The sequence below is a fragment of the Amphibalanus amphitrite genome, unplaced genomic scaffold, assembly GCF_019059575.1.
Source record: "Amphibalanus amphitrite isolate SeventyFive unplaced genomic scaffold, NRLGWU_Aamphi_draft 000042F_arrow, whole genome shotgun sequence".
Classification (NCBI taxonomy): domain Eukaryota; kingdom Metazoa; phylum Arthropoda; class Thecostraca; order Balanomorpha; family Balanidae; genus Amphibalanus; species Amphibalanus amphitrite.
This window is the reverse complement of record NW_024881538.1, coordinates 218,486-245,972: the sequence shown is the minus strand read 5'-3', so window position 1 is coordinate 245,972 and position 27,487 is coordinate 218,486. Positions and strand designations below refer to the sequence as shown.

General features: G+C 53.5%; 1 protein-coding gene across 2 annotated transcripts in view; it reads right to left on the bottom strand.

Annotated features, from left to right (window-relative positions):
- LOC122375920 (signal peptide peptidase-like 3) overlaps positions 1-27,487 on the bottom strand; it is a 56,323-nt gene that overhangs the window by 4,296 nt on the left and 24,540 nt on the right. For both annotated transcript variants that reach the window (XM_043355513.1, XM_043355506.1), the window contains exons 5-7: positions 23,643-23,762; positions 14,202-14,280; positions 10,848-10,960 (exon numbers count right to left, since the gene is read on the bottom strand). In XM_043355513.1, coding sequence (XP_043211448.1) covers positions 10,848-10,960; positions 14,202-14,280; positions 23,643-23,762 — 312 coding nt within the window. The remainder of the gene's footprint in view (positions 1-10,847; positions 10,961-14,201; positions 14,281-23,642; positions 23,763-27,487) is intronic.

Sequence of the window (27,487 nt, the reverse complement as noted above, 5' to 3'; positions counted from 1 at the left end):
CTGTACTCTGTCCCCGCTCAGCCGGGCGAGGCGTCGAGCGGGGCAGATCAGTCCGTGCGCACAGCGCGACGGTCGAAGTGAGACTCTGCCGGGGTCGTACGTGACCCACATTTTATACGCAATGCTTAAGACGTGTGCAAAACGAGTGCGAACTTGCACTGCAGCGGAGGTGGCTGAAGGCGCCAGCTTGGCGGCCTACGTGCCTTAAAACGACATGTCTTTAATTTATATCTCTGTCTCGGTGGCGGCCGCGGCGCTGCTGCGGCTCGGCAGCGTCGGCGGCACGCGTACCGACCGCCGGCCGCGTCTGCTCGCGGCCCCGCCCTGCACAATGCCTCACAACTCATCCTGAGTCTGGACGGGGTGACGGCGGTGCGGCGGCGGGACGGCTGCAGCGAGCGGCGGCGGCGCCGCGGTGGCACGGCGGCCGGCCGGCTATCACGGCGGCACAGCGGTAGCGCGGGTTGGTCCGAACACTTTCGTCGGTGACATCACTCCACCCCCGTGTTTGACCACAGGGAGAACACAAAATGACACGATCACCGACAAAGACGTTCAAACAAGTACGATTTACACGCCTGAATCGAATAAACTACCAAACACAAACGGCCACATGCGCGAGTTATGAAGTTCAGGTTCAGGCAATGAAAAAATACAGATGAAGAGTGAGTGCGTCGGTAGGCACGTACGCGCACAACAGTCTTTCTTACTTCAGCTCGTTCGGGGGCGTGGGCTCGACAGTCCACAGCCAGCCAGCATCATTTCTTGTTTGCGTTCGGTCGGCTAATGAGATGGCTGAGGAGGCGACGGGGCAAGTTCCAGAAGCGCCACCTTCGTGGCAGGCCGGGTATACGTACCACCTGCTGCCGTCTTGAGCTGTACGGCGCGGACTCGGCCGTCAGGCCCCGGGAACACTTGCAGCACGCGCGCCAGCGGCCAGTGACCTCGGGGCGTGTCAGATTCTGCTAGCAGCACCACGTCGCCGACTGCTAGGTTCCGTTGGTCAGCTTGCCATTTTCTCCTGTGGATCAGGGTATGGAGGTACTCCCTTTTCCATCTTCGCCAGAGATGGTCCGTCAGTGCTTGAACGTACCTCCATCTTTTTTTGGAGTGCAGATCCTGGCTGCTGAAGACTCCAGGGGGAAGACAACGGCTTCCCCTCCCCAGGAGATAATGGTTCGGTGTGAGAGCTGTCAGGTCTCTCACATCGTCTGTGACGTGTGTCAGCGGTCTACTGTTGATCATGCTCTCTATTTCGCAGATGACAGTTGACAGCACCTCGTCTGTTGTCACCTCGCCGCCGAGCACGACCGATAGCGCTCTCTTGACTGCGCCGAGCATTCTTTCCCATATGCCGCCCATGTGGCTCGCGGCTGGTGGGTTGAAACACCATTCGATCTGCTGCTGGCTCAGCTCGTCAGAGATCTTTTGCTGGTTCCACTGTGTAAGTGCCTCTCGGAGTTCACGTTCACCGCTTTTCAGGTTTGTTCCGTTGTCGGAGAAAACCTTCTTTGGACGACCTCGGCGTGCCACGAATCGTCGGAAGGCCATCAGGAAGCTGTCAGTATCCAGGCTGTTGGACACTTCCAGATGAATGGCTCGCGTGGCCAGACACGTCACCAGCAGGCCGTACCTCTTTTCTGTCTTGCGGAACCGCCTGACTGTGAGCGGTCCGAAATAGTCGATCCCCACGAAGCTGAACGGATGGGAGGTGTTAAACCGGTCAGCGGGAAGATCGGCCATTCTTGGAGGCTGAGGTCTTGCTCTTCTCTTGCGGCAGACGGTGCAGTCGAGAAGGACTCGTTTCACCTGCGAACGACCTCTCGGAATCCAGAATTTCTGGCGAACTTCGTTCAGGGTGTGTTCTGCGCCGGCGTGCATGAGCTGACGGTGCGTTTCGTAGATGATCATCCTCGCCACATCAGAACCTGCTGGGAGTAGAATGGGATGGCGAGCGTCTTCGTCCAGTGGGGCATTTCCTAGGCGCCCCCCGACTCGTAAGATGCCATCAGCGTCCAAGATTGGTGACAGGTCGGCGATGCCGCTCTTCTTGTTGAGCTGCTGACCCGCCTGTAACTGGTGCAGCTCGGTCCTGTAGGCCTCCGCCTGCACCATCTGGATGATGTTCTTCTCCGCGTCACGGAGCTCTGACACGGTCAGTGGGCCCAGGTTTCGCTGTCGCTTCTGCTCGCCTTTCAGCTTCAAGTTGCGAGGGAAACGCAGGATCCAGGCCACCGTGCGTTTGTATTTTGTCCAAGACGAGAATTTGCTCGGTGTCGGCAGTGCTGCCTTTGGATCCTTCACCGTGACTGTGGCGAAGGCTCCAACTTTCACTTCTACGTCTTCTTCAGCCAGCTTCTGAACGTGAAGCTGCTCTGGCCACCCTTCTTCGTCGCCTCGGAGGAAGTCTGGGCCGGATAGCCAGAGAGGGTTGTCGGCGAGCTCCTTCACTGTCTCACCCCTGGAGCACAGATCGGCTGGGTTGAGTCGTCCTGGGCAGTGACGCCACTGACCTTTGTCTGACAGGTCGTGGATTTCTGCCACTCTGTTTGAGACGAATGTATGGAATCGTCTGCTCTCGTTGCTGATGTACTGCAGGACGACCCGGCTGTCGCTCCAGTAGGTGACCTTCTTGACTTGATCTGGTATCTCCTTTTGGAGCGCGTCCACCAAGCGCACTGCGAGCACTGCTGCCTGCAGCTCCAGTCTGACGATCGACAGTCTCTTCAGCGGTGCAACTCGTGTCTTGCTCATGATGAACGAGCAGTGATGCGTGCTGTCTGGTGAGGTCGTACGGAGATAAGCGACTGCTCCGAACGCTCCTTCTGATGCGTCGCAGAAGACATGAAGCTCACGCGCTATTGTGTCACTTGATGTTGGGCGGAGGCAGCGTGGGACACTGATGTTTCTCAGTGCTGGCAGTTCTTGGAGCCATTCTTCCCATTCTTTCTGCTCCTCACGATCCAGCTCGTCGTCCCAGTCCAGTTGCTTGGTCCAGAGCTGCTGCATGAACATTTTGGCTCTGATGACGAAGGGCGCGGCGATCCCCAGAGGATCGAAGATCGACGCAGTCCTTTGGAGGACTCCCCGCTTTGTCATCGGGACGCTTGAGTCTCGGAATCTGAAGCTCAGCCTGTCCTTTTCAGCATCCCAGACCACTCCCAAGGCACCTTGTGTGGGCAGCTCCGCTTCTGTGAGGTCTAGTTCCGGCTGGGCGCGCTTCTCTCGGGGAATGCTCTCCAGGACGCGCCGCGAGTTGCTTACCCACTTGGATAGATGGAAGCCGCCTCGGGAGAGTGTCTCTGTCACCTGCTTCGTCGTCTTCAACGCATCATCTTCATGTTCTTCTGATCGTAAGAAGTCGTCCATGTAGAAACTGTTCTTCACAGTTTCCACGGCCTTCTTTGGCAGCCCGCAGTCTTCTCCATGGTCCGCGACTGTTCTTTGGAGGACGTAGTTGGCAGACGCTGGAGACGATTTGGCGCCGAAGATGGTCACCTGCATCTCGTAGATGTCTGGTTCTCTAGTTTGATCCAGGTCGCGCCACAGGAAGCTGAGCGCAGGTCGGTCCTTCTCGATGACACGGACCTGGTGGTACATTTCTTGGATGTCTGCCACCATGCCGACTTTTTCTTCTCGGAAACGGAGCAGGACGCCGGTGAGGTTCTTCAGCAGGTCTGGTCCGGTCAGGAGCTTGTCATTCAGCGATGTTCCGTACGATCTGGCTGCCGCATCGAAGACTATCCTGAAGCGGCCTGGCTTATTGGGATTAGTCACGGCATGGTGTGGTAGGAACCAGCGTCTGGGTAGCCGGAGCTGTGCCTCCTCCCTGGACAGCTTTCTGGCGTGGCCCTTTTTTACATATGCATCGATCGTGGCCTGGTAAGCTGCTGCTTTCTCTTGATCGTTTACCAGACGCCTCTCGGTGCCATGTAGTCTCTTTGTAGCCATCACCTTGCTGTCTGGAAACGGCGTGTCGTCATCAGTCTTCCAGAGGAGGCCAGTCTCGTAGCGGTTGCCGGTTAACTTGGTGGTTGTTGACTCTAGAAGCTCTTGCGCTCGACGGTCTTCTTTCGACTGTGACACTGACCTTTCATACTTGGCTCCGAAGGATTCAGTTGTCCACCAGTCCTTCAGCATGTTGTCCAGTTCCTCGTCAGCAGCGGAGCCTTTCTGGATGAACATCGCTCTTCTAGTTCGTCCATGTTTTCCAGGGTGCAGGTCGGATACAGCGCCAGTCAGGGTCCAACCAAAAGCAGTACGTACAGCTATCGGTTGGCCTGGTTGACCAACCCGGACCTCTTGCTGGATGACTGCTTCGCTGACGTTAGCTCCGAGCAACAGTTCCACCTGTCCATGGGAGCACTGAGGAATGTCCAAGTCCTTGATGTGACGCCACTTCTCCCGCTGCTTCTTGCAGACGTTCGGCATGGAGATGTCGAGAGATGGAACAGACCACGCCTCAGGCACGATGATTCTTCGAGTTTCCCCAGGGGCCACAGAGCTCAGCTCTAGCTTCACTCTAGTTGATGCTTGAGGTTTTCCAGTTCCTTCCACTGTCTGAAGACACAGCTGTTCGTCTTGTCCTGTGATTCCCAGTTGGTTCAGCACAGCTTCACTGCAGAAGGAAGATTCTGACCCTGAATCGAGAAGAGCATAGGTGTCACGGTGAGTTCCTGCCTTCTTTCCATGAATTCGAACTGGAACGATTTGTAGAAGAGTTCCGCCCGTCTTTCCGATGGAGGTAGATGCAGCCACCACACGTACCTCTTCTCCTTCTGCCGCTGAAGTTGTTTCATTGGCAGGCCGACTGGCTACGGCTCCCGAGCGGTCGGTGAGGGGCGTGGTTCGTTTGGTGCTGCCATGTATCAGCTGATTATGGCGTCTCTGGCACCCATTTACACCACAGAGCTTGGTGTTGTGACATTCTCTGGCGAGATGTCCCCTTTGCAGACACCAGAGGCACAGTCCCCTGTCGAATATTAGGTCGATTCTTCTTTCGACGTCCAGATTTTTGAACTCACGACACTGGTACAGTCTGTGCTCACCACCGCACTTCGGACACGACGCATTCCCACCTGGTTTCTGTGCCGTTGATGGAGAGGCTGGTGACGAAGTTGCGGTAGCATGCGCTGCTCGCTTAGTCGTCTGGTCTCTGGTTCTCCCTCGCCTGTCACTCGGCGTTTCAGCGGTTTGGCAGAGCGATGCAATTTGGACCTGCTTCAGCAGCCAAATGTCCAGGTCGATGAGTGATGGGTGTCTTGGGTGGAGTTCGAGCACATGTTTACCCCATTCACGCCGTAGATATTCTGGAAGTTTGACCACCGTTCTTCGGAGATTCTCTGTGCTGTACAGGTCCGCCTCATATCCTTGGGCCTGCATGAGCGTGACCGCGCAGTGCAGGGCGGAATGGAAGTACTCTAACGATCGAACACTGTTCTTCTGAGGAGGTTCAGCCGAGAACACTTTCTCGAGATGTACCTTAATCACATCCGTGCTTCGGCCGAAACGATCTTGTAGAGTTTTGAGGGCTTGTTGGTAGAGGTTGCCGTCAAATAACATGCCAGCGATGGCTTCTTGCGCTTGTCCCATCACTGACGCTTGCAGATGAGCCATTCTCTCGGCGTCGCTGAGCGATGGCTGGTCGTGCACGAGCGCTCGGAACAGTCCGATCCAGCGCGGCCACTCAGACGGCTTGCCTGAGAAGGTCGGCAGCTGGAGACGGGGGATGCTCTTAGTGAACGCGGATGTCGTAGGAGCCGGACGTGGTGCAGCTGTCGGTCGCAGCTGATCTATCCATGATGTCTGGCTTGTGGACATACCGGGACTGGGCGCCACGGCCGGAGGTTCTAGTTGCAGAGGTTCTTCTCTGATTTCGGTTAGAGGTTCTCTGGGCGTAATGGAGACTGGCTCGGTGAAACGAAGTTGTGATCTGGAGCAGTTCAGCCTTTGAGAAACGCTTTTCTCGGTGATCGCTTCTCCCAGATTTTCATCCATAAAATCGTCTCGCCTGTCTGCATTGAGCTCGTCTTCCATTTCTTCCCTCAGGTCCGCCTCCAGTCGGGCGGCTTCAGCTTCATCTCTGGCTTTCTGAAGGTCTCTCTCGAATTGCAGTTCTTCCTCTTGCTTCCTTAGTGTCCTTTCTCGCTCCAGCTGGCGCACGCGCAATTCCTTCAGTTTGGATGATATCCTGGCTTCAGCTGATGCATGAGAGGCCGCCGAGCTGCCACTGACCTGTGACCTTGCTCGGCGAGCGACGCTACGGGTCATACGTGACACTGAGCGTCCCATGCCGTCTTCAGGTTGCCCTCCTCCATCCTCACTGAAGTCAGTCTGTCTCGTAGAGGTCAGCTGTAGTTCGTCTGTGGTGCTTGTCATGAAAGTCTCGATTTTCTCCTCGATTCTCTCTTTCTCCGTACGAACTTCGTTTAAGTACTGAACCTCATTTTCTTTTTCTTCCTCACTCTGCGTGTATCCAGAGATACATTCGTGAACGGCCATCAACGCTTGGAAAGCGCTGTCCATTTCTCTGCGGATATTTCCAAACTGGACGCGTGAGGCTCTATCTGTCACGAGAGCTTCAGCGCGCCGGAAAATCCTTGTGAGAGCCGCCCGATGACGACCTCTCACCTGTCTGAGGTGCCGCCACTCCCCGTTGGAGCATTGGCCTTCTCGTGGTTCTTCTCGGGCTGTAGTCACTGCAGCTTGTCCTTGACCTGCAGCGGCTGGTTCAGCTGGTACTTCTTCCATGTCAGCGGTTTCTTCTTTGTCACTTTCACCCATTCGCTCTAGAGACGGGCTTGCTTCACCACTTGCCATAGTTCAGGATCCGGCCCGGAGGACCAGCAAATGTCGCCGACAAACTGTCGTTCGGAGTTCTTTTCTGGTTGGATGTGGACTGTATTTTATTCGGTGAGTTTGTGCGACATTCGTAGCCCGCCCGCCTGCTATGTGAGCTCCTGGGTTTTTGATATTCGGCGATTTTCAGTAGTAGATAGACGTGAAGATTTCCCGTAGAGGATTTATTGAAGTATACGCGAAGCAAGAAGCGGAAGCAGTTGTGAAGAAAACCGGTAGATGAAACACGCAGACACGGAGCACAATTCACTTTCGCTGTACAATCTGAAGCACTGACACTGCCCCGCCGGGCGCGGCTGCGCGCAGGAGAGTCGGTCTGCGCGCGTGCTTCTGTACTCTGTCCCCGCTCAGCCGGGCGAGGCGTCGAGCGGGGCAGATCAGTCCGTGCGCACAGCGCGACGGTCGAAGTGAGACTCTGCCGGGGTCGTACGTGACCCACATTTTATACGCAATGCTTAAGACGTGTGCAAAACGAGTGCGAACTTGCACTGCAGCGGAGGTGGCTGAAGGCGCCAGCTTGGCGGCCTACGTGCCTTAAAACGACATGTCTTTAATTTATATCTCTGTCTCGGTGGCGGCCGCGGCGCTGCTGCGGCTCGGCAGCGTCGGCGGCACGCGTACCGACCGCCGGCCGCGTCTGCTCGCGGCCCCGCCCTGCACAATGCCTCACAACTCATCCTGAGTCTGGACGGGGTGACGGCGGTGCGGCGGCGGGACGGCTGCAGCGAGCGGCGGCGGCGCCGCGGTGGCACGGCGGCCGGCCGGCTATCACGGCGGCACAGCGGTAGCGCGGGTTGGTCCGAGCACTTTCGTCGGTGACAGTCATTCTTTGATAAAAAACGGGACACCGTTTACAAAGACACTGCCTAGAAATGGCACAAGTGCGTGTAACAATAAACATACATATAACAGACCGATACACCGCAATCGCAGTCGCTCCAATAGAGAAAGGTGTGCTAGAAATTTGAACGTCTGCCTTGCTTTCGCCCACAGATAATGCTTTACACATTTCCATGGTGTTTAACAATGGTAGGAAGCCAAAGCCCCAAATGGATGCACAATTGCAGTGCCAGATTTATAATGACGACCGGCTGAGGCCAAGTGCCGGGGCACTATGTAGGACAACGACCCCTGTTACATGATATACATGCAAACCTTATAAGGAAAGAAGCGTTGAGGAAAACCATGCTTAAATTGTTCAAATTCCGAGAGTGGCCGTAATTTTCCGATTGGATGGCAGTCGCTATGATAGCGCGCGGAATAATCCCGCTTAGTGTCAGTTCACAGAATGAAACCGTCCATTCAAAATCAGTTCAAACCCTTCAACGCTGTTCAAAGTTGTGAGTAGGGAAGCAATCTTAATGATGACGATGCCGTTTCTATGTCTCTGTTTGTTCAAACCTGACCTAAGGCCAGTAGCGGCGGAACACCTTCAATTAAGGGGGGCAATGTCGACTTTTGGTCCCATTCTTTCCATGCAACGCCCATAGGGCTAATGTTAAAATGTCAAAATCAAAGGGGGCACGGTGCTCCGGTGCCCTCCCCGTTCCGCCGCCTATGCCTATGGCTCCCAAACTACTGGACTGGGCTATATCCTCCAGACAGGCCCAACATATCCACCATTCTCCTCCGCTGGAGTCAACAACAGAGACCCAACAGCACCTCGGTGAATGAACGATAACTGAGCGCCGGCAGAGGAGCGATAACAAAACCGCAGAAACCGACTCACTGGTGCAGAATGTGAGGACAACACAGCCGAACCTTGCCGACTATCGTTTTGTGTTCCGGCCCGGCTTTGCAGCGCGCAGGCTTATCGAATTTCAGTCTAGTGAGTTTCTAGTCTCACAAATCACAAATATCACACCTCACAGAAAGCTCGTAGGATTCATAGCCAAGCGAGTTCCTCAGCCCCCGGCCGCGCGTTGGGAGTAACTAGCCCTTCATCGGGAGCCTCAGAGCCGATTGGACCGCGCTGTGGTTGCCCCCCCCCCCCCCCCCCCCGTCTCTCCCGTCCCCTCTCCAGCAGTGCTGCAGTTGCCGATAGCGGTGGAAGCCGCTCAGAATGCACGGTATTTTATTCTGCAGCAGCTGGGAATTTATTCCACGCAGCGGCTGCCGGCTAGGAGTCGCTCAGTGAGGCCCAGTCCTGAGGCATGCCGTGGTCGGTGGTATCGAGACAATCTTTGTCTCAATGCAGTGGCCATGGTGTGAGACATAGGAGAAGCGACACAGAAAAAGAAATGTCTCTAATGCGCATTGTAGTCACATGCATACATCGTGTATCGTCACTTATTGATGTCTTAAGACAAATGTACCGTAATTGGCACACCGGCGTCATTTTATCATTACGTGGTTGTTTTTGCCGTCAGGGCTGATATAAATCAGGCCCAACATTGTCACCGGATTAGCCAGGAAGACGTCCGTAATAGCAGTGATGACGTGTTGTGAATTATCAACAAAGCAGTGCGGCCTTGTAATAATTACGGCGACAAGGAAACGCGGCTTTTATCTAGCCACAGCATAAGTGCGTTGTTAGACAATGAACCGGTTATGTTCTGAAAATGTCTTAGTGGAGTCCCGGAAAGTTGCCATAACAATGGGAGCCAGAGCGTTACATAAGCCTCCTTCCCTCACATACCAATCAAGACTCAAGTCCAGGTAGTGGGTTAACGTAGATCATGCTAAAACATTCCGTACATCCCGGTCCGTCCCGTGCGCCCGATCTCGTCACATTAACCGCACTCCTTTTTGTCCCATCCCACGCCGTATTGTGACGCACACTTTCGCTCCTGTGCCAATTCCTCTCGGTCGACATCTCTCCTCATGGGAGATCCCAGCTGTGACATCCGCCCGACCCCGAACCGATCACAACACCTGCTCCACGAGCACATCGCAGCCGCAGGTCGTTCGCTGGAGCCACAGGACGGCTTCACTAGCCGCAGTCGGGAGCCAAAGCCATCACCAACAAGACATAGCCGCAGTCAGAGTACCAAGGCACAGCCACGGTTTGACATAGTAGACAGCAAGAGACAACAGAACCAAGCGAAAGGTACAGCTACAACAAAACTACAGACACCAAAGAGAACTGAGGCGTTTACAAGCCTTCAAACACAGATACGGAAGCAGATACAGTAGCTTCAGAGACACTTCATTCAGTCAAAATTATAGTCCTACTCACATCCAGGTATATAACCAAGCATCACTGTCACAACTACGACTACATCCACAGCTAAGGCCACAGTCACAGCTTAAGCCACAGTCACAGCTAGCCACAGTTACAGCTAGACGCTCCCGGCAGGCCAATGGAACAAATATCCAGCCCGAATCCCCGGGGGTGAATTCGAAGCTAACCATACGCCACTGCAGCGCCGCGTCGGCCGCTGTCGCATCGATCCACCGTGAACAGCTCGAATAGACCGGAACACGGCGAGCCAGATGTGGCCGCAATGATACACCAGAGGGCAACACGACCCAAAGAGTTGTTGAGTTTGACGACCACATTGCCGTCAAATGACGTCCCAAAGCCGCAGCACGACCGCCGCTGCCGTAGCGACACGGCAGATTACCAAAGTTTGACGGCGAAACTCGGTCGTTAATATTCAGATAGCGTTCGGGCATTACTGGAATGTCGCTGAGATTCACTGAACACGGGATGAGTTGACCTTCAAACAGTCGGCAACACAAATCACCAGGGGCTCGGATAAATTCAATGAGCTGATGCTCGGGTATGAATTTTATGCAAGCGACCACCAGTGCCGTCATGCCCCATTCCTATAGCATCACGCACTTCAATACACAAATACGTCACTATATATCCCAGTGCACTCTGTGATGCGATTTTGAGGACACCCAGACTTCAGAGGTTATCGACGCTTCCGGCACGCTACCTCTCGCAATATTCCTTCTCTCCCTATACTCCAGCACTCCACCCGCTCTCCCCTTACTCCGACACTCTACCCACTCTCCCATACCCATTCCTCTCCCCTCACCATCCATAAGAAGCCAGTGACCGGTCAGTATCCAGACACAGACGATGGTGACGGACACGCCGAGGGAGACGATCTCAGCGCTCGTGTACCGGCCGCACAGTCCAAATGAGATCCTGAGGGAGCCACGGGATACCCGGTCAGACAGGGCCGGAGGTCACAGGGGTCAGACAGTGCCGGAGGTCACAGGGGTCAGACAATGTCGAGCAATTTACAAAAGGTCAAATGCTAACAGCATGCAACAGAATGCCAGAGGAGGGTCACAAGGGCTCAACACAGGTGGAGATTCACAGGGGATCAATGTCGTAAAAGTGACAGGGTTCAAATACCGACAGAGTAGAAATAAGGAGACAGACTGGCGAGGGATTAGCCACAAGCGGAAGGTCAGAATCTCATAGAACAGCCTATGCCGAAATATCTAGTCAGAGGTCAACCAATGAGCGGGGTTAAATGGGTTCGACACTAGCGACAGAAGGTACAAGTGTTCAGGATGTTCGCCAAATGGACAACAGGGATGACATGCGGTCACTACAAAGAAGGAAATAACAAGTGAGTCCAGGTGAATGACAATAGCGGAGCTGGGTTGACTGGCTGAAATCACCAACAAATGTCAGATCTTGTAAATGTGAACGCACAAACAAATGTACCTATTGGAAAATCTAGTAACACATTTCCACTGTATAGTTAATAGCTATTCATCGTTCCAACGGTTGGGGACTTTCAGTCAAACTACGTCGCGCGTCTGGTAAAATCAGGTCAAGTGAATTTTAGATCTAAAGAAATCGATAATTGAAAGTTTAACACATAAGAGTTTATCTTAAAATATTCAATCAAAATCAAAAGTATGAATAATGATGGGAGGTCCAAGCACCATGCCCACAATAAGCAAGGGAAATCAGACCACCCCACACCCCACCTTGCCCTCCTCACACACCCCGTCTACCCCACGCCATCACCAGGTCCGTCGAGGCGGCGCCAGGTCACGTCAGCTGTTCGTACGTACCGGTGACCGTCAGGTCAGGTCGGGCCAGGTCAGGTCATTCCCGACACCTACCGGTTCCGTCCGTCGGCCGGGGTGTCATACGAGTTACTGGGGTCAGTCAGTCGGACAGCCTGAAACAGTCTCAATGCGTCACAGGTCACGGGTCACATGTCACAGGTCACAGAGTAACGTCATGAGGTCAAGTGTCATCTAGCCATTACTAATAACAGGTGGCTGATCGCACTGTGACATGAGCCGGGCGAGACAACTGAATGTCAAAGGAAAGCGGATTAACTCCAAGAGTAGTTACGCAACTTGATCACGGCGACAAACACACGACACTAAGCCAGCAGCACTCAGCTTGCATCCTTTCACCGCAGACTTGAATTATCATTATTTCGACATCAAAAGACCCTCAATTCTGGATACCTTTACATCAAGAGCGTTTGTGCAAATGCGAGTTTCATGGAATGTTCTTTGATTTTGGAGTAGGTAGGTGTATTTCGCTGGAACTGTCTCTCGTTATCAGAGCAGATTTCTACGGTCATCCCTCCTGACCTCCCTACCCCGACTGCACCCACGCAGCGAGCAGTGGTGGTTACCTCAGACCACCATGAACCTTCCCATAGATCGGAGCTGCCACGACACCGGTCTACCGGCATGAAACGACCGCCGAGAAATAATGAAATAAAGCGCACCGGCTAGCGTTGAGCCCGCCCGACGGACACCTGTAGGCCGTGGTGGGCGACACGGGCATAATGAAGTCGCCGAGGACGTTAGTGAAGTGGCCATCCTTCGTGGAAATAAGCTGTGGACGTGGAGTCATGGGGTGAATCGATGAATCAATAGAACGTGACTTAGTCGGTTAGCGAGAGAATAGGTATATCGGTGGAATGCCTGTGCGACCGGTATCGAATCATGTTGTTTCGCGAAGTCGCCATCACGTTCCTTGCAGATGCACCTGTCCATTATCCAGAAAGAGACTCATCAAGGGTCATCGCCCAGATTACCCGTGCATGGCAAGAAGATACAACCGATGCGCAACTCAAATTTCCCAGCTGCAAACATCGTGAGTCATGGCTTGCAAAAGAAGTCCATCTCCTAAGCCGAAGCACCAACGAAAAATTCATCTGCGATCAGCAGCCGCCCAGCCGCGCTGGTCCACGTTATTGGGATCTCGTACAGAACTCCATGGCTTGGGCTCGCTCCGTCTCGGGCCAACAAGTCCAGCGCGTGCAGTATGCAGCGTGCAGCACGGCTGCATGAATTATGAGGCGAGTTGCAGTCAGGCCCCGGTCCACACTGGCTTTAGGTCCTGTCTACAAAAAGAGCTCGAATGGCATGGTGAGGCTGGGCGGGGTTGCGCCAGCTTCAATTCTACAGTCGTGAGGCTCGCGAGCACAGGCTGCATTCACCCAATGAGCGGAAACGTCTGTAGCCAGAGTCGGGACAATGAGTCGACACAAAACTCCTTGTGTAAGTCAACCAGCCATGAGTTGGCACAAGACCCATTGTGTGAATTGAAGGCGATGACGTGCACATTTGGAATGTCTCAGACATCCGCTAAATGGCCACAAAACGATCCATCAAAAACCAACGAGAAAAAGCAAACAGCATCACTTAGCACCCTAAAAGAAAACACCACAAAAACAGCACTGCCATCATCCAAAAACTTCACGAAGCAGCATACCACCCTTCTTCTGTAGAATGCCCGCGTTAGTTCCGTCTTTGTCTGTCAGAGGGCAGCAGCAGTCCATCAGAAGCCCCCAGTCCCCACCCCCACCCCGTCCAGCCATGCCGGCGCGTCGGCCGGAGCTGCCGCAGCCTCCCCGGGAGCTCCGTTCAGTCGGTACACGGCTGGGACTCTTCAAGGTCACGCCTCGGACACTCAGCTGACCGACCGCAGTCAGCTGATGCCTGAGACCGTCTGCAAGGCCAGGCCTGACTCTGAGAACACTGGCAATTTGCACGAGGCAGACTGGGGCGTGCGGCAGTGGACTGAGTCAGACTGCCTGCGGTAGAGACAGACTGCTGCGTTAAACTGGCGGATATACAGACTGGGCTGCGTCAGACTGTGGTTACATCAGAATATTCATTACGTAATTTAGTCTCTCGTCTAAAAAAGCATCCGTGTCACCACCCAGAGTTCAGGTCAAGTCCAAAGTCAAGTCAAACACAATCCTAGCTGTCTTCCTACAACCCTCCCGTCCCCGTGCGAGACGCACCATTCGGCTTCGGCGGCAGGCCAATTGCACCTCATCAGCACAGTCGAGCCGTCTCATCACAACACCACACCCGGGCGCTCCCAGCGTAAACATACCGCTCTGTCGCCCCCCCCCCCCGCCGGGGGCGGGGCACGGGGGCGGCGCACTCACTTTGAGCCATCCGAGCAGGAGGCGATCATATACTGGCACATGGGCAGTAGCAGGAACGCCAGGGCCACCGTGGCAATCACTGCAAACAGAGGGGAGCGAGGTGTCAGAACGGGGGGTCGCTGACCGTTGGGGGGGGGAGCTGCAGTGAGGGCGGGAGGGCGTGGGACAGCGGCTACGGTAGGTGCTGCGCACAGGGGAGGGGCAAGGACAAACGTGATGACGCCCGGTTTGAGTCTAACAGCATTAAATGGACACATGAGCCCAATGCGGTCGAATATTGGGTCAAAGTCAACCGATGCGTCGCTCGACCTGGATATGGATTTCATACCAAACCCACCATAAGCGACTGAACACAAACCCAATACAATCGAACATGGATTTCAGCTAGCTGAAGCACGAACCCAGCACATCGACCAAATGGCCAAACATACGATATCCCAATACCACACATTCGTGCAGCCGGCTGCCCAGCAGGGCTGCTGCCTGCACGTTCGACAGCCATTCCAAATAATGAACGAGCCATTGTGTCCTCATGTACTGGCGGGGGCCGGTCCCGTCATAATCCAGGACGGGCGTGGCACGTGGTAGTGGGACGAACGGCGGACAAAACAGGGGGAGGGGTGGGAACAGAACACCACTCATCCGTGATGGGGACTGGGGAGTCACCGGTGTGTCCCACACACTTCCACGAGCCGATCGGGTGTCACGACCAAAAACGGTAAGCCCCGGGTGAGCTACTCGTTGTTAAACTGACACACCTATGACACATGGTGATGCCAGGTGTCATCCTGTCAATGACACCACGTCAGGAGGAAGGGGGGGGATTGACCTCATAGTACGGGCATGTGCCTCCAACGGGCTCGACACAGTCCAGGCCCAAGTCTCCAACGATAGCGGGCCACTGAACACGGCTCTAATTTCATAACATGTCACTGCATGGGGCACCGTTAGCTGTTTCGACGAATGGCACAGGATAGGCAAACAAAACAAACAAATTGTCCAGTTAGGTTAGCGCCACACGTCTAATGAAAATAGAGCGAGTCATGCAATAGTTACCGCGGGCGTTGCTTAGGGCTGGTTGCTAGGCTGCTTGGAACAATGTGATACAACACAAGTATAGGATGATTGAACAACACAGTCCCAGCCCAGACACAACACACGTTCAGACAAAACAGAACAGCTCCTCCCGAGTGGCAACACAGACACAAGACACCACACTCACAACTGACAGACAGCGTGCGCACGTGGTTCAGAGCTCCAGACGTCCAGTCAAGAGACAACACAGCCGCGGCGGCAGTCTCGATCACCCGACTCCCCCCGTTCAGCTTAGGGTCACCGGTCTTCGCCTGGGAGAAGGTCCTGTCCCGTCCTGTCGTCTAAGGTCCTCCTCTCCCGTCCCTTCCTCACTGAGAAAAAAATTGACTCCATATGGGTCAAAACTCTTGAAAATGCTCCCCTGAAAACTCCTTAAAACCATTGATAACTCCCTTTCCAGCAGAGTTATTGAGTGTGTCCTAGGGTAACTTCGAGCCTTCCTCATTTTGCGAAAGAGTTTTCAAGAGTTCTTAATGGATGGCGAAATGACTCCATGTGTGACACCCCATAACTCTGTGACGCAACTCTCCATTACTTCCGAAAAACCTTTCCCGAACGTTCCGACAGGAGTAAAAGGGGAGTTACGAAGGGGTTTTAGCATACGTCGCGAGGAGCTGCCGGTGGCCGCCATCTTTTGCGCGTAGTACACAGCACGTTGTGCGGGGCGGCGGGCGAGGTGTTAGTGAAGAGCGTGTTGACTTAGACGGACCTGACCTATATACAGTGACGGATAATTGGACCTTACTTTGGATTTAAAGGTAAGCTTAGCTGTATTTCTCATCATGCTTTTATAGTGCAAAGTGTTATAATGCTGTAATGAGAACATATGGTAACCCCATGTTCTTGATGGGCTGGAATGGTCTCTGTAAGGGTAATTGATTTGTATTGTTCCTGAGTGAGATAAAGATCGGAAACAGCATGCTCTGAGTTTCTAGGTATTGGCAAATATCACACATTATTTCCCTCGAATAAATTGGAAAGTTAGGATTACACAAGCTTTACACGTCATGGATCCTATTGTTATTGCCCAATTATTTCAATATCTATACCAATGACAAATATCAAATTTGAAGGGTTTGCAAAGGAGAGCCAGAAAATAAAACTATCTTGGCATAAAAGCCTTGATTTTCCTAGCCCCTACATATACCTATATATAGAAAAAAAATCAGTTACCTACCACTGCCACTGCCCATGAATGATGAAAACCACCGACAAACCAGCATGTTTAAATAAAAAATTTTTCTAAATTGTTGTATGTTTTTAGAAAGTGTTCATAATTGAATTCGTTCTTTAATGTTAACATGGTTACCTATGCAGCGTATAACGTCCTTAGCTTTTTTAGCGACCTGCTCAACTTTTTGAGCGTTCAAGTAGGTACGTTTTATAGCATTGCCCTACTGTGTCTGCAACTAAGATGGAGGCTGTTAACTTGCCCTTTAGACTTTCACTGAAACTTAACTTTATCAAAATTGTAGTGCATAAAAAGTATGCTAACTTTGCAATCTCTTGCTTTCATTATTTTGACATCATGTGCCGAAATGCAGTATCAGTGCCAACACGTCAGGTCGCGTATGTCTCGTCTCGTCCATCTTGTCTCATCTGCCTACCTCTCAGTGTCCTCCCTCATTTCTTCCTTCCATCTTTCCTCGCTTCCTTTCTCACTCCCTCTTTCCCTCCCCTCTCTCTCCCTTTCTTTCTCCCTCTATCCCTCCCTTCCTTCCTGTTTCCTTCCTTCCTTCCTTCATCCCTCCTCTCCTTCCCTCCCTTTCTCCTTCATTATTTCCCCTTCTTCTCTTTTTTCTTTCCCCTCCATTTCCTCCCACGCAATGTTAAGGGTACCTATAATTTCATGGTTATTAACATTTTGCAGGGGATGAGCTGGAGAGCCTGCAGCGCATCCCGCAAGACACGTCGGAAGCCAACGGAGGCCAGCAAAATATCCATCCCACCATCGTGAAAGGAGAGCCGGACGAAGAAGACGCAGTATTCGTCGAGGCCCAGGAGGTGGTAGGGTAGCGGCACCACCACACCAAGCATTCCTGCTGTGGTAGGCCGCCTTTTGGATTCTTAACATCAAAACTCGCGACCGTGAAGCATATGGAGTGAGATCCCCGGAAAGCGTGCCGTGGCGGGATGTCGAAAGCGTATGTTAATTTTTTTTTTTAAGCCTCCCACCGCCCCGGACTATGAATACACATTTCTTGAAATATATTTTTTATCTGTGCTTCGGTACACGAGCTTTGGGTGGTTACGCTATTCGTCCAATATTTATTTTCGGGGGGGGGGAGGGGCTGGAGTGGAGTGATGGGAAGTTTGGGTGAGTTTGATGGGGAGTAACAAGAGGTATACCATGAAGCTGTAAACGGAGTTTTGGGGAATCATGGAATGGAGTAATCGGGAGTAATTATGAGGCAGTAGGAGAGTCATTGAGAGTAATGGAAGAGAGTTTCAGGGAGTATGTTGTTTGTTTTGATAGGGTAAAGGAGAGTAATGAAGAGTTTTCTAAAACGGTAGGGAGAGTTACAGAGAGTTTCTCGAGGGAAGTTTTGGGGTGTAATGGAGAGTTTTAGAGGGGGTGTAATGAGGAGTACCACCTGGGAGTTTTGGGGTGTCGTTTTGGTGAACTCCCCCTGGGGGTGTCATGCGGAGTCAGGATTTTTCTCAGTGCTATCCCATGCTGTCCCATCCCATCCCGCTTCATCCCTTCCCTTGCTGCTGCGCCCTGTTCCATCCGTAGGTTGGTTAGTTGGCTGAACAGATCGATCGATAGCGTCCCCGAACTCTACCACCTCCGAGAGAGAGAGAGAGAGAGAGAGAGAGAGGAGAGAGGAGAGCGAGAGCGAGAGAAAGAGAGAGAGAGAGCGAGCGAGAGCGAGAGCGAGAGCGAGAGAGAGAGAGAGGAGAGAGGAGAGCGAGAGCGAGAGAGAGAGAGAGAGAGAGAGAGAGAGAGAGAGAGAGAGAGAGAGAGAGAGAGAGAGAGAGAGAGAGAGAGAGAGAGAGAGAGAGAGAGAGAGAGAGAGAGAGAGAGAGCGAGAGCGAGAGCGAGAGCGAGAGCGAGAGCGAGAGCGAGAGAGAGAGAGAGAGAGAGAGAGTAGCGAGAGCAGCAGCGCTGCAGCCCCGGCGACAGACGCCGGCCCCACCCCACTCAGTAATGGCCAACCGGAGCTCATCAGCCGCGGCCTACACGGTATAGGCCAGACGCGCGGGCCGGGCCGCAGGGAGAGACGCAGGGCGCCCACGGGACACACCTCTGCCGATCGATTGGAGAGGAAGAGCGGCCGACTGGCACCCTGGCCGCCTGACCTGGACATCACCGGTACTGTTGGGAATGGGAAGGTTGGGACAGTGGGACAGCCACAGCGTGGCGGGGAATGAGGCGGTTGGGACAGCCATTAGACGGTGGCGAATGGATGCGTCTGGTCTGCCGCAGGGCAGCCAGCCTGCATTCATCCGGCCTCGGTCGGATAAACACAAAGTGAGTGGCATGGCTCATGATGTCATATCTCCTCTCCACTTGACGGTGAGAGCGCAGGGCCGAGGGCAGGGATACTCATCGGTCAGCTACGGTATTTGATCAGTGACCATTGACCACACCACCTCTGATCATCGGTCAGACGTATCGCCGTCCTCTCAGCATATAGCATCTCACTGCAATCTAGCTAAGATACTATACGATAGCACCTAGCTTGGACCCAAGCTCTCAGCACCATAAGTCTCGCCGCGGTGCGCCGCCGCGGTCACTGATATTGACCGCGCCCCGTGGCGAACCGGTCTGGCTATACCACCCCAATGGCTGTGTGAGATGAGAGCTGAAACCGGACCAGAGTCGGGCAATATCGGCTGAAGCGGACACTCCGACCGGCCGCCGGCGACTCCAACAGATGAGAGAGGCTTCAGCACAGTGCCAAAGCCGCTGAGAGGCGGGATATTAGAAAATGGGACAGCGAGACTGAACATGAGTAAAAATAGAAGGTGAGATGGGTGAGGCGAGTATGAAGCGAATAAAGGATTCTGGTAAACGGGACCTAGATAAGGCAGAAATTAGGCAAACACGATATAAGTGGGCCGGGGACAGGTAACCGGTTTGTGCCCCAAAGTCCCTCTCTCACTCATCCAGGGCGGGGGTGTCAGAGCTCCCCAGCCGCCCTGTCACAGTGTGTCGCACCAGGCATCAGGACCGTCATTCAGTGTCATTGGCGACGCGGCGGCACCAGCTCGGAGCCAGTCACAAATGGAGGTAATCGCCAGCCCCGGGCGAGCGTCGGCCGAGCGAGAACCGAAACAGGGCGAGGCTGATCTCGAAACTCTGAGCTCTCCTACCGCTGCGGGTAGCAACCACCGAGCTGGTTCCATCGCAGGAAACATAACCGCCAACCAAAGGTCATATGCCACTCGGTAATGAAGATGAACGGAAACGGCATCCCCAGGATTTATCTGAGATTGGCTATTGTTTGTCGGTCTGGGCATCAGTCTTACCCGCGCGGGTCAGCTAATTCGGACAAACAGCATCCACTGTCCGCTATGAGAGTCTCTACTCGGATTCCGGTCCACGCACTAGTCACACGGAACCGCAGCATGGATAACAACTGTAAACCATTCAAATTCGCGGTTTGCCGTACTGAGGGCAGTGTCCCATCGCGGTAGGTCGGAACTCGGAGGTCGAGCTGTGTTCGACCGAGCACGTGCCGCTCCGACTTCACCGCCACGGACCACACCACGCCACGGACCACGGACCACGACGCCACGGACCACGGACCACGACGCCACGGACCACGACACCACGGACCACGACGCCACGGACCACGGACCACGCCCGCAGCCAAGGCCATCACGGTGGGGGCGTCCGGTGGCGGCGGCACCGCCGTCACGCCTCAGCGCTAACCACACCGAGGGGCGGCAGTCGGCCGGTCGGACGAGAGAGGACGCACCTGGACAGACCACCTGGATCCCAACTGATCACGGCACACACAGCTGGCCAGGTAGATTGGTGTACGGGTTAAAGGAAAGGAGGGGGAGAGGATGGATGGGTGGATGAGGGGGGGGGCGGTAACTGTCGTATGTTTTACTTTTTTGCATGATCGCGGTACACAAAGCAGGCCAGGCAGATTGGTGTATGAGGGAACGCGTGGAGTGGTGGATGTGGGGAGAGGTTAACGGCACGTGACGCAACGGTTTGACCGCACGCGTCACTGTGACCGCCGTGACGGGCGGCGTTACAGGCGCGTCACTCAACCCAGCTCGATCTGTCAGTCAGCTTGACGGTGTTCAGAGATGAAAGACTTCGGCGCGTGGGGGCGTGAGAATGTGATCGTCTGATGCTAGAGATGTAACGTCAGTTATTTCTCACAAAAGCCACAAATTGGAATTCCGGCCGCAATCAGAGACCTTCTTCCAGCAAAACTTTGCGACAGAAGTGTAGATTGTGTGACGAAATGTTAAATTTATCACAGACTAGGCCAACCAGCCAATCAAGTTCCATACGCGCGCATTATCGCGCTTTCATCATTACATAACGGCTCATCCGCACTCGGCGCGCCAGCCCAGTGACCTATCTCGTGCGACACCCACTTATCTCTCAGCTCGCGGAGCTGATACTACAGTCGGTATTCTGCACAGTGCAGCGGTACGGCTGGAGGCGTTAGGCGGGCAGACTGGGGCAGAGCCCACCGGGCGACCGATGAACTCGGACAAGGCGGTGGATGGATAGACGGACGGGCGGGCGGATAGACGGACAGACAGGCAGACGGATAAACGGGCAGAGGGATAGACGGAGAGACGGATGAACGGATGGATGGACGGACGGACGGACGGACGGACGGACGAACGGACGGACGGACGGACGGACGAACGAACGGACGGACGGACGGACGGACGGACGGCATACAACAGCCTCGGGACAGGGCCATAGCCATTCGCGGGAAGGCAAGGCACGGTCCATCCCATTACGAGTTACGACAGCCCCCAACCGCCGTGTGAATTGCATCAAACACTCCATTCTGTCGTGCATACAGTGTACAGAACGATGGCGTTAAATGCCGGCCAAACTAGCCAAACCGGCATCACAGCGACGCCAGGCGAACTGGCTCACACCCCGCGCCGGTCAAGGACGGCCAGATAGACAAAACAGTCTGCCGATGATACGGTCCGTGGCAAAACACAGCGTCAATGATTCACAGCACATCGTTGAACCGTGACGCAGGTGACATGAACAGATGTTATCATATCTAAATGATAACATCATCCACATATCACTGAGTTATCGGCACTTTAGTGGTCCTATTTGAATTAAACAGCTCCTAGATCAGGTATGCAGATAAGAGAAGTATCACGTTGGGAGCGAATCTATCGGTGCTACCTTTTCTGAAGTGGGTCATCAAAACGTTTGTTCGGTTCGGTCATCAAACCGAACAAAGCCAACATACATTCACAAGACGCTCTCTTTCAGAAATTGATTATGAAAACAAAACAAACGAACGCACTAGCGAACAAAGAAATCCTATTCCCGCTGCCACCCGATACTTAGACTAGCTCCGTCCGATTCTCGGCTTTATTACAGGAGTGCCGACCGGCCGACGACCACTGAGGAAATACCAGGCCGCCATCACGAACAGGCAACACGCCGAGGGAGACCGGCTGAGGAAGGCAGGAATGTGATGGCTGGGAGGTTTGGCCGAGCGCCGCCGCTACTGTTCATCGGCCTCCGTCGTTCACCAAAGCCAGTCCTCAGTATGTATGAGGGAATGTGTGGGCATGGGCCCTACACAGCGTGACTTGACTTGATGCAAGACAAAGGCTCATGTTATTCCCTCTAACAGCTGCCTATTATCATTGATCGCGATCAACGAACGGCACAATGCAGCCACCTAGCACAAATACTTGCAATATAGCCTGTGATTCAGCTACACCGAGGTAGTCACCGAGCAGTTGACAGCCAAATGACGAGCACATGTATGTCAACCTTGACATTTAGCAAAAATGGTCTGGATAAGTTAGCGAGAGTAAAATGTGGACCGACATTGTACAAAAACAGTCATGACATGTATCATCTGAATGCTGCTCGTTCACACGCATTTATCTTGCGAACGAGCATGAAAGATGCGTTTACATCGACATGCATAAACGCGACTATGCAGCGTAGAAAAGACCCGTTGCATTCATCCATTCACCCATTGAGTCATCGCCCTATTCAGGCTCCATTACCGTCGGAAAATGTCAGCGAGCGAACCCAGCGCAGTAATTGGACGGTATGACCCAAGTTACAGACTACATTGACAGGGGGAAAGGTACCGGAAAGTTCTCATATTTGCAGCCCGAAACATACCGTGTAACGTGAGTCCAGAGGCAATGAGCCCAGGTAGACACCCTGTCAATGAGGGTGATATTTCTCCACTACTTAACAGCTAAAATGAGCAGCTTGACAACCGACCAAGGCTCGAAACAGCGACCTAAGTAGGCATAGTTAGTGGCAACATTGACGGAATCACAGCTATCAAACAAACACATACTCCGAAATAACAGTTCACAAACACTTCCCACGGGTGTAATAGAGAGCTAACTTCACAGTTGACTATCGGGTTGGACACCACCTTTATCGGTCACCTCTGCCCACCCGAAAGATCAATGTGGGACAAATAAGCCGGAGACGGTCTCGATCGGGAGGGAAACACCCATGTCCGATCAGCGGCGCCTTCCGTGTCCGAGCAGCGGCGCCTTCCGTGTCTGTGAGTGTGTGTCCGGTGTGGTGTCCGCCCCTTTGGAGCCGGACTTGTGCGAGTGAGGGGAGTTTACCCCGCGGAGCAGTGTGACTACGGGTGAAAGATCCTAAATGTTGGGAGTGAGGGATGCCAAAGATCAGCAGAGCAACCAGCCGAGCACAATGGTAGAGATTGAGAGGGAGAATCGATATACCCGGCATTACAGGCGGGGGTCAACCAGGGTACTATGAGCAAAGATTTAGATTGACTACCCTTTTCCACACAGCACACTGTGGGACACACGGCAAACTTGGGAACACATTCCGAATTCAAACACCTGTCACAAAACAGATGCGGAAAATCGAAGACAACGGTACACCATAGAGATAGTCGGAGCCCTTACCCCATCGGATATTCTCACAGGTGCTTGGAAGACAGGTACGTAAAGAGGTTGAGGACAAAATCAACAAGTAAGACACATTTCAAAGCAGTTTGACAATAGACAGTTACAACACATGAGGCTCACTTCCTTCCCTCATCCCCACCAACATAACATAGCCCAGAACCCTGAGCAAGCAGGGTGACTGCGACCAAGGGTGTCAAGGGTGTCTGCAAGGGTGTCTGCAACTTGCAAGGGTGTCTGCGACCTTACCTGCAGTGCATATGGCAAACAGCAGCTGCATCGAGTCGAAGAAGAAGAACATGACGAGCAGCGAGGCGGACGCTCCCAGTGGTAGGCAGAGCGCGTGCATCGTGTCCAACGTGTGCACGTCTGGAAGAAGACAGAGGGCACAGTCAGTGGTGCGTTCATTCATACACTACATGACTCAGAAAAAAGCGGCTTGAATCAAAAGTGGCTTATGTCATTGGCTGGTTTGCGACACTTTTAATCATGACTCGCTGGCTAACAGAACAGTGAAATAAAAAGGCGCCCTAACAACGTAAGCGCGACTTTAGCAAAGACTCATCCTTGAGTGATATCTCTTTGTATTTGATACCCAGAATGCGACAGTTACTGAAAAGCTTAGCCCTGCTCCGACCCAGTACCCATGACTATCTGTGCCATAGACCAAAGCAAGCAGCCATTGCTCTACTCCATACCTTGACTATCTGTATCATGACCAAAGCAAGTAGCCATTGCTCTACTCCATCAAAAGCCCGCCCCGTCCCCACCCCTAGCCACCACCAGCAATGTCACCTTATTACCACACTGCAGTGACCACTGTCTAGCACAGTCACGACATACTTAAAATAGACTCAGTAGCCCCAACCGCCACTGCAATCCATGAGGGGCACGGCTGCCTGCAGTGCAACAACATCAGCCCAAGCAACCCTGGACGCCAATGTAGTGGACCTAGTAGGATGGTGGCTCGCAGCGACCAATGCAGTTGGCTCGGACAGCCAAGGCCACTTCATCACCCAGTTACGGCAGATGTTATTGGTCACGAATGACACCGAGGTCACGAAGATCGTCACGAACACTGCCACGGAGCTTAGAGTCTCCCTCTGTCGAAGGATTCCGTGACAGCAGAGGCGACAAGATACAGCAGTCAGAGAAGGTTCACGCCCATTCCATGGACAATACGAGTGCAGGTGTCTACTGAAAGCCAGCGCGACAAGCTGTAAGCCGGCTGTGATGTAAAAATAAAACGGGAGACCGGTTTTCAGCCACTTTCTAACGACGTGCCTACAGGCTGTAGACAGTATGGCGTTTGAGTTTGTCCATACGCAGGCCGTCATCCTGACACCCGAACCCGGCCTGAATTGTTGCCTCACCATCGCCTGACTATCGCCCGAATATCGCCAGACCATCGCCCGGCCATCGCACGAACATCGCCCGGCCACGGCCTAAGCACCTGACAGGAGCTGAGCCACGGCCGGGCCGGAGCCCACCCTGGCACGGCTCCCTTCCCCGGTCCTTTACACCACGGAGCAAGTCACCCCAACATTCCAGCTATGCACTGAGGCTGCCAGCAATGCATGATCCGCACAATTCACGATCAATGGTTAGGCTTAGCGCAAGGGCTGCCGCCGGCCGCCGGCCCGCTGCCGCCGGCCCGCTCACCGCGGGTGTCGTGGTGGACGGCGGGCCAGACGCGCCAGGGGAGGAGGAGGGGGCTGCGGCTATCAGCCGGCCGCCTCGGACGCTGGGGTTCTACCCCGCCGTGTAGAGCGTCCACAAACCCATGTCAGGACTAACACCAAGTATGACCGGGAACAGCTGCTGGCAGTCCGCAGACTGCTCTGCTGGGACGACGCGACTAGTGACGTCACCGAGAGGATCAGGGTCAGCCTACCCCCTCGTCTGTCTCACCTGATCCGCCGTACCAGAGCTCACGCACACCAATCAATCAGTGTCGTATGTGGGTCCGGCCGGCAGCACCGCGCGACGACCCGCGCACCAGAGGAGCCCAGTCACAGAACCCTCACCCAACCGGCCCGACTCACCATCTCGGAAACCCGCCGGCTCACAAAGACAGCAAACACCGGTCTTTTGATCGGCGTTTTGAACATTCAAAGCCTGAAGCCAAAACTACTAGAACTCACCGAAGAACTAAACCGTCACGATTTCGACGCCTGCCTCCTGGCCGAGACCTGGCTGCGCCCTTCTACTCCAAATCGACTTCTCGTGATTCCCGGCTACTCTCTCAGCCGAGTCGACCGACCAGACGGCAGCGGCTACGGCGGGGTCGCCGTACTGTCAAAAACGGATATGAAAACTGTGACCATCAAACCGAGCACATCCCCGCACCCCGGCAGTCTCCTGGAAACCCGGTGGATGTTGTTCAAGCTCGAACGAAATCGCCAGTTAATTGTTTGCTCTGTGTACCGGCCGCCCCGACAGACCGATGCCGCTCTGCGAGCTGACTTTTCGGACCTCGAGACGCAGTTACAGCGTGTATTAATTGATTTTCCCAAGATTCCATTTATGATCTGTGGCGATTTAAACTGTGATATGTTGAAGGAGGAGAGTTTTCGTGCGCGTGTACACCTCAGTGACTTTTTATCGAATTATTCTCTTGAGCAGCTTGTAACCGTTCCAACGTACACTTCCGGCTCGTTGCTAGACGTCTGTATGGTTAAAAATAGAGAGCTTGTGCGTGATTGCTCTGCATCCTTTTGCCACTTCAGCCCACACAAACTCCTTCGTGTGTCTATTAACGTTCCGAAACAGCGCAAAAATCCTACAGTTGTTCAATCCCGCTCGATCAACCGTATAGATGTCGATGCCCTGAACTCTGACCTGATGTTTGCCGATTGGGAGGGCGTGTTTAGTGCCACGAACGTAAGTGACCAGTGGGATGCTTTCCTGACCGAATTTCTGCCGATTTTTGACGATCACGCACCTATAAAGAATATTACCATCCGTAATCCTACAGCACCACCAGTTACCCCCGCCACACTTAAAATCATGGATCAACGTCGTACCGCGTTACAGCAGTTCGGTAGAAAGTCGGAGGTTTACAAAGACTTAAACCGAACTGTCCGGGCCGCAGTGCGACGAGACCGACGCGGCGAACTTCACAGAGAGATTAGTGGGCGGGGTCCCAACAAGGTGTGGAAAAGTATTAGGTCGGTTGTGGCTGGTAAGAAAGACGGACCTAGTGTTCAACCTGATGTATCGGCTGACGTTTTAAATTCTTTTTTCGTTTCTGTGGGTCCCCGCGTCGCTACAGAGATCCGTGACCAAAATCCAGTTGTTAAGCAAATTGGCCGTTTGCCGCGTGTCGTAACCGGTAGATTTAAGCCCAGACCTATCTCTCTCGGTGAACTCGGTCACACCGTTTTCAATATGCGCAATTCTGCCGCCTGTGCGTCTGATGGCGTCTGCATTCGCATGCTGAAAACTGCTTTCCCATCTATCGGTGACGTTATCCTTCACATCATTAACACTTGCATCTCAAGGTCCGATATCCCCTTTCATTGGAAACACTCTATAGTTCACCCCATCTTCAAGTCTGGAAACCCATCTGATCCCACTAATTTCCGACCTATCTCCTTAGTACCTGTCATTATGAAGGTGGTCGAGCGAGTCATTCACAAACAGCTCTATCGCTATCTCTCCCAAAACCATCTTCTGGCCAATACCCAGCACGGTTTCCGACCCCGGCACTCAACTGAGACAGCACTTCTGTCCGTCAGTGACCAAATCCTGGCCGCCACCGATAGGGGGGATGTCTCTATGCTATGCCTTATTGATTTAAGCAAATGTTTTGATGTCATCAACCATGAGTTATTACTCGCTAAATTGGCAATGCACGGCATAGAGACATCCTGGTTCGCCGCTTATCTCCAGGGTCACACACAGAGTGTGTCATTGAAGGACGAGTCCGGTCGCCGGGTATTATCACAACCTCTCCCCAACTCTATGGGCGTCTTTCAAGGCTCGGCACTCGGTCCCTTACTCTTCACGGTATTTTCCAATGATCTATCACTTTATTCTGAGGATGCAGCAGTCTTCCAGTACGCTGATGATACTCAATTGTTGGTGAGTGG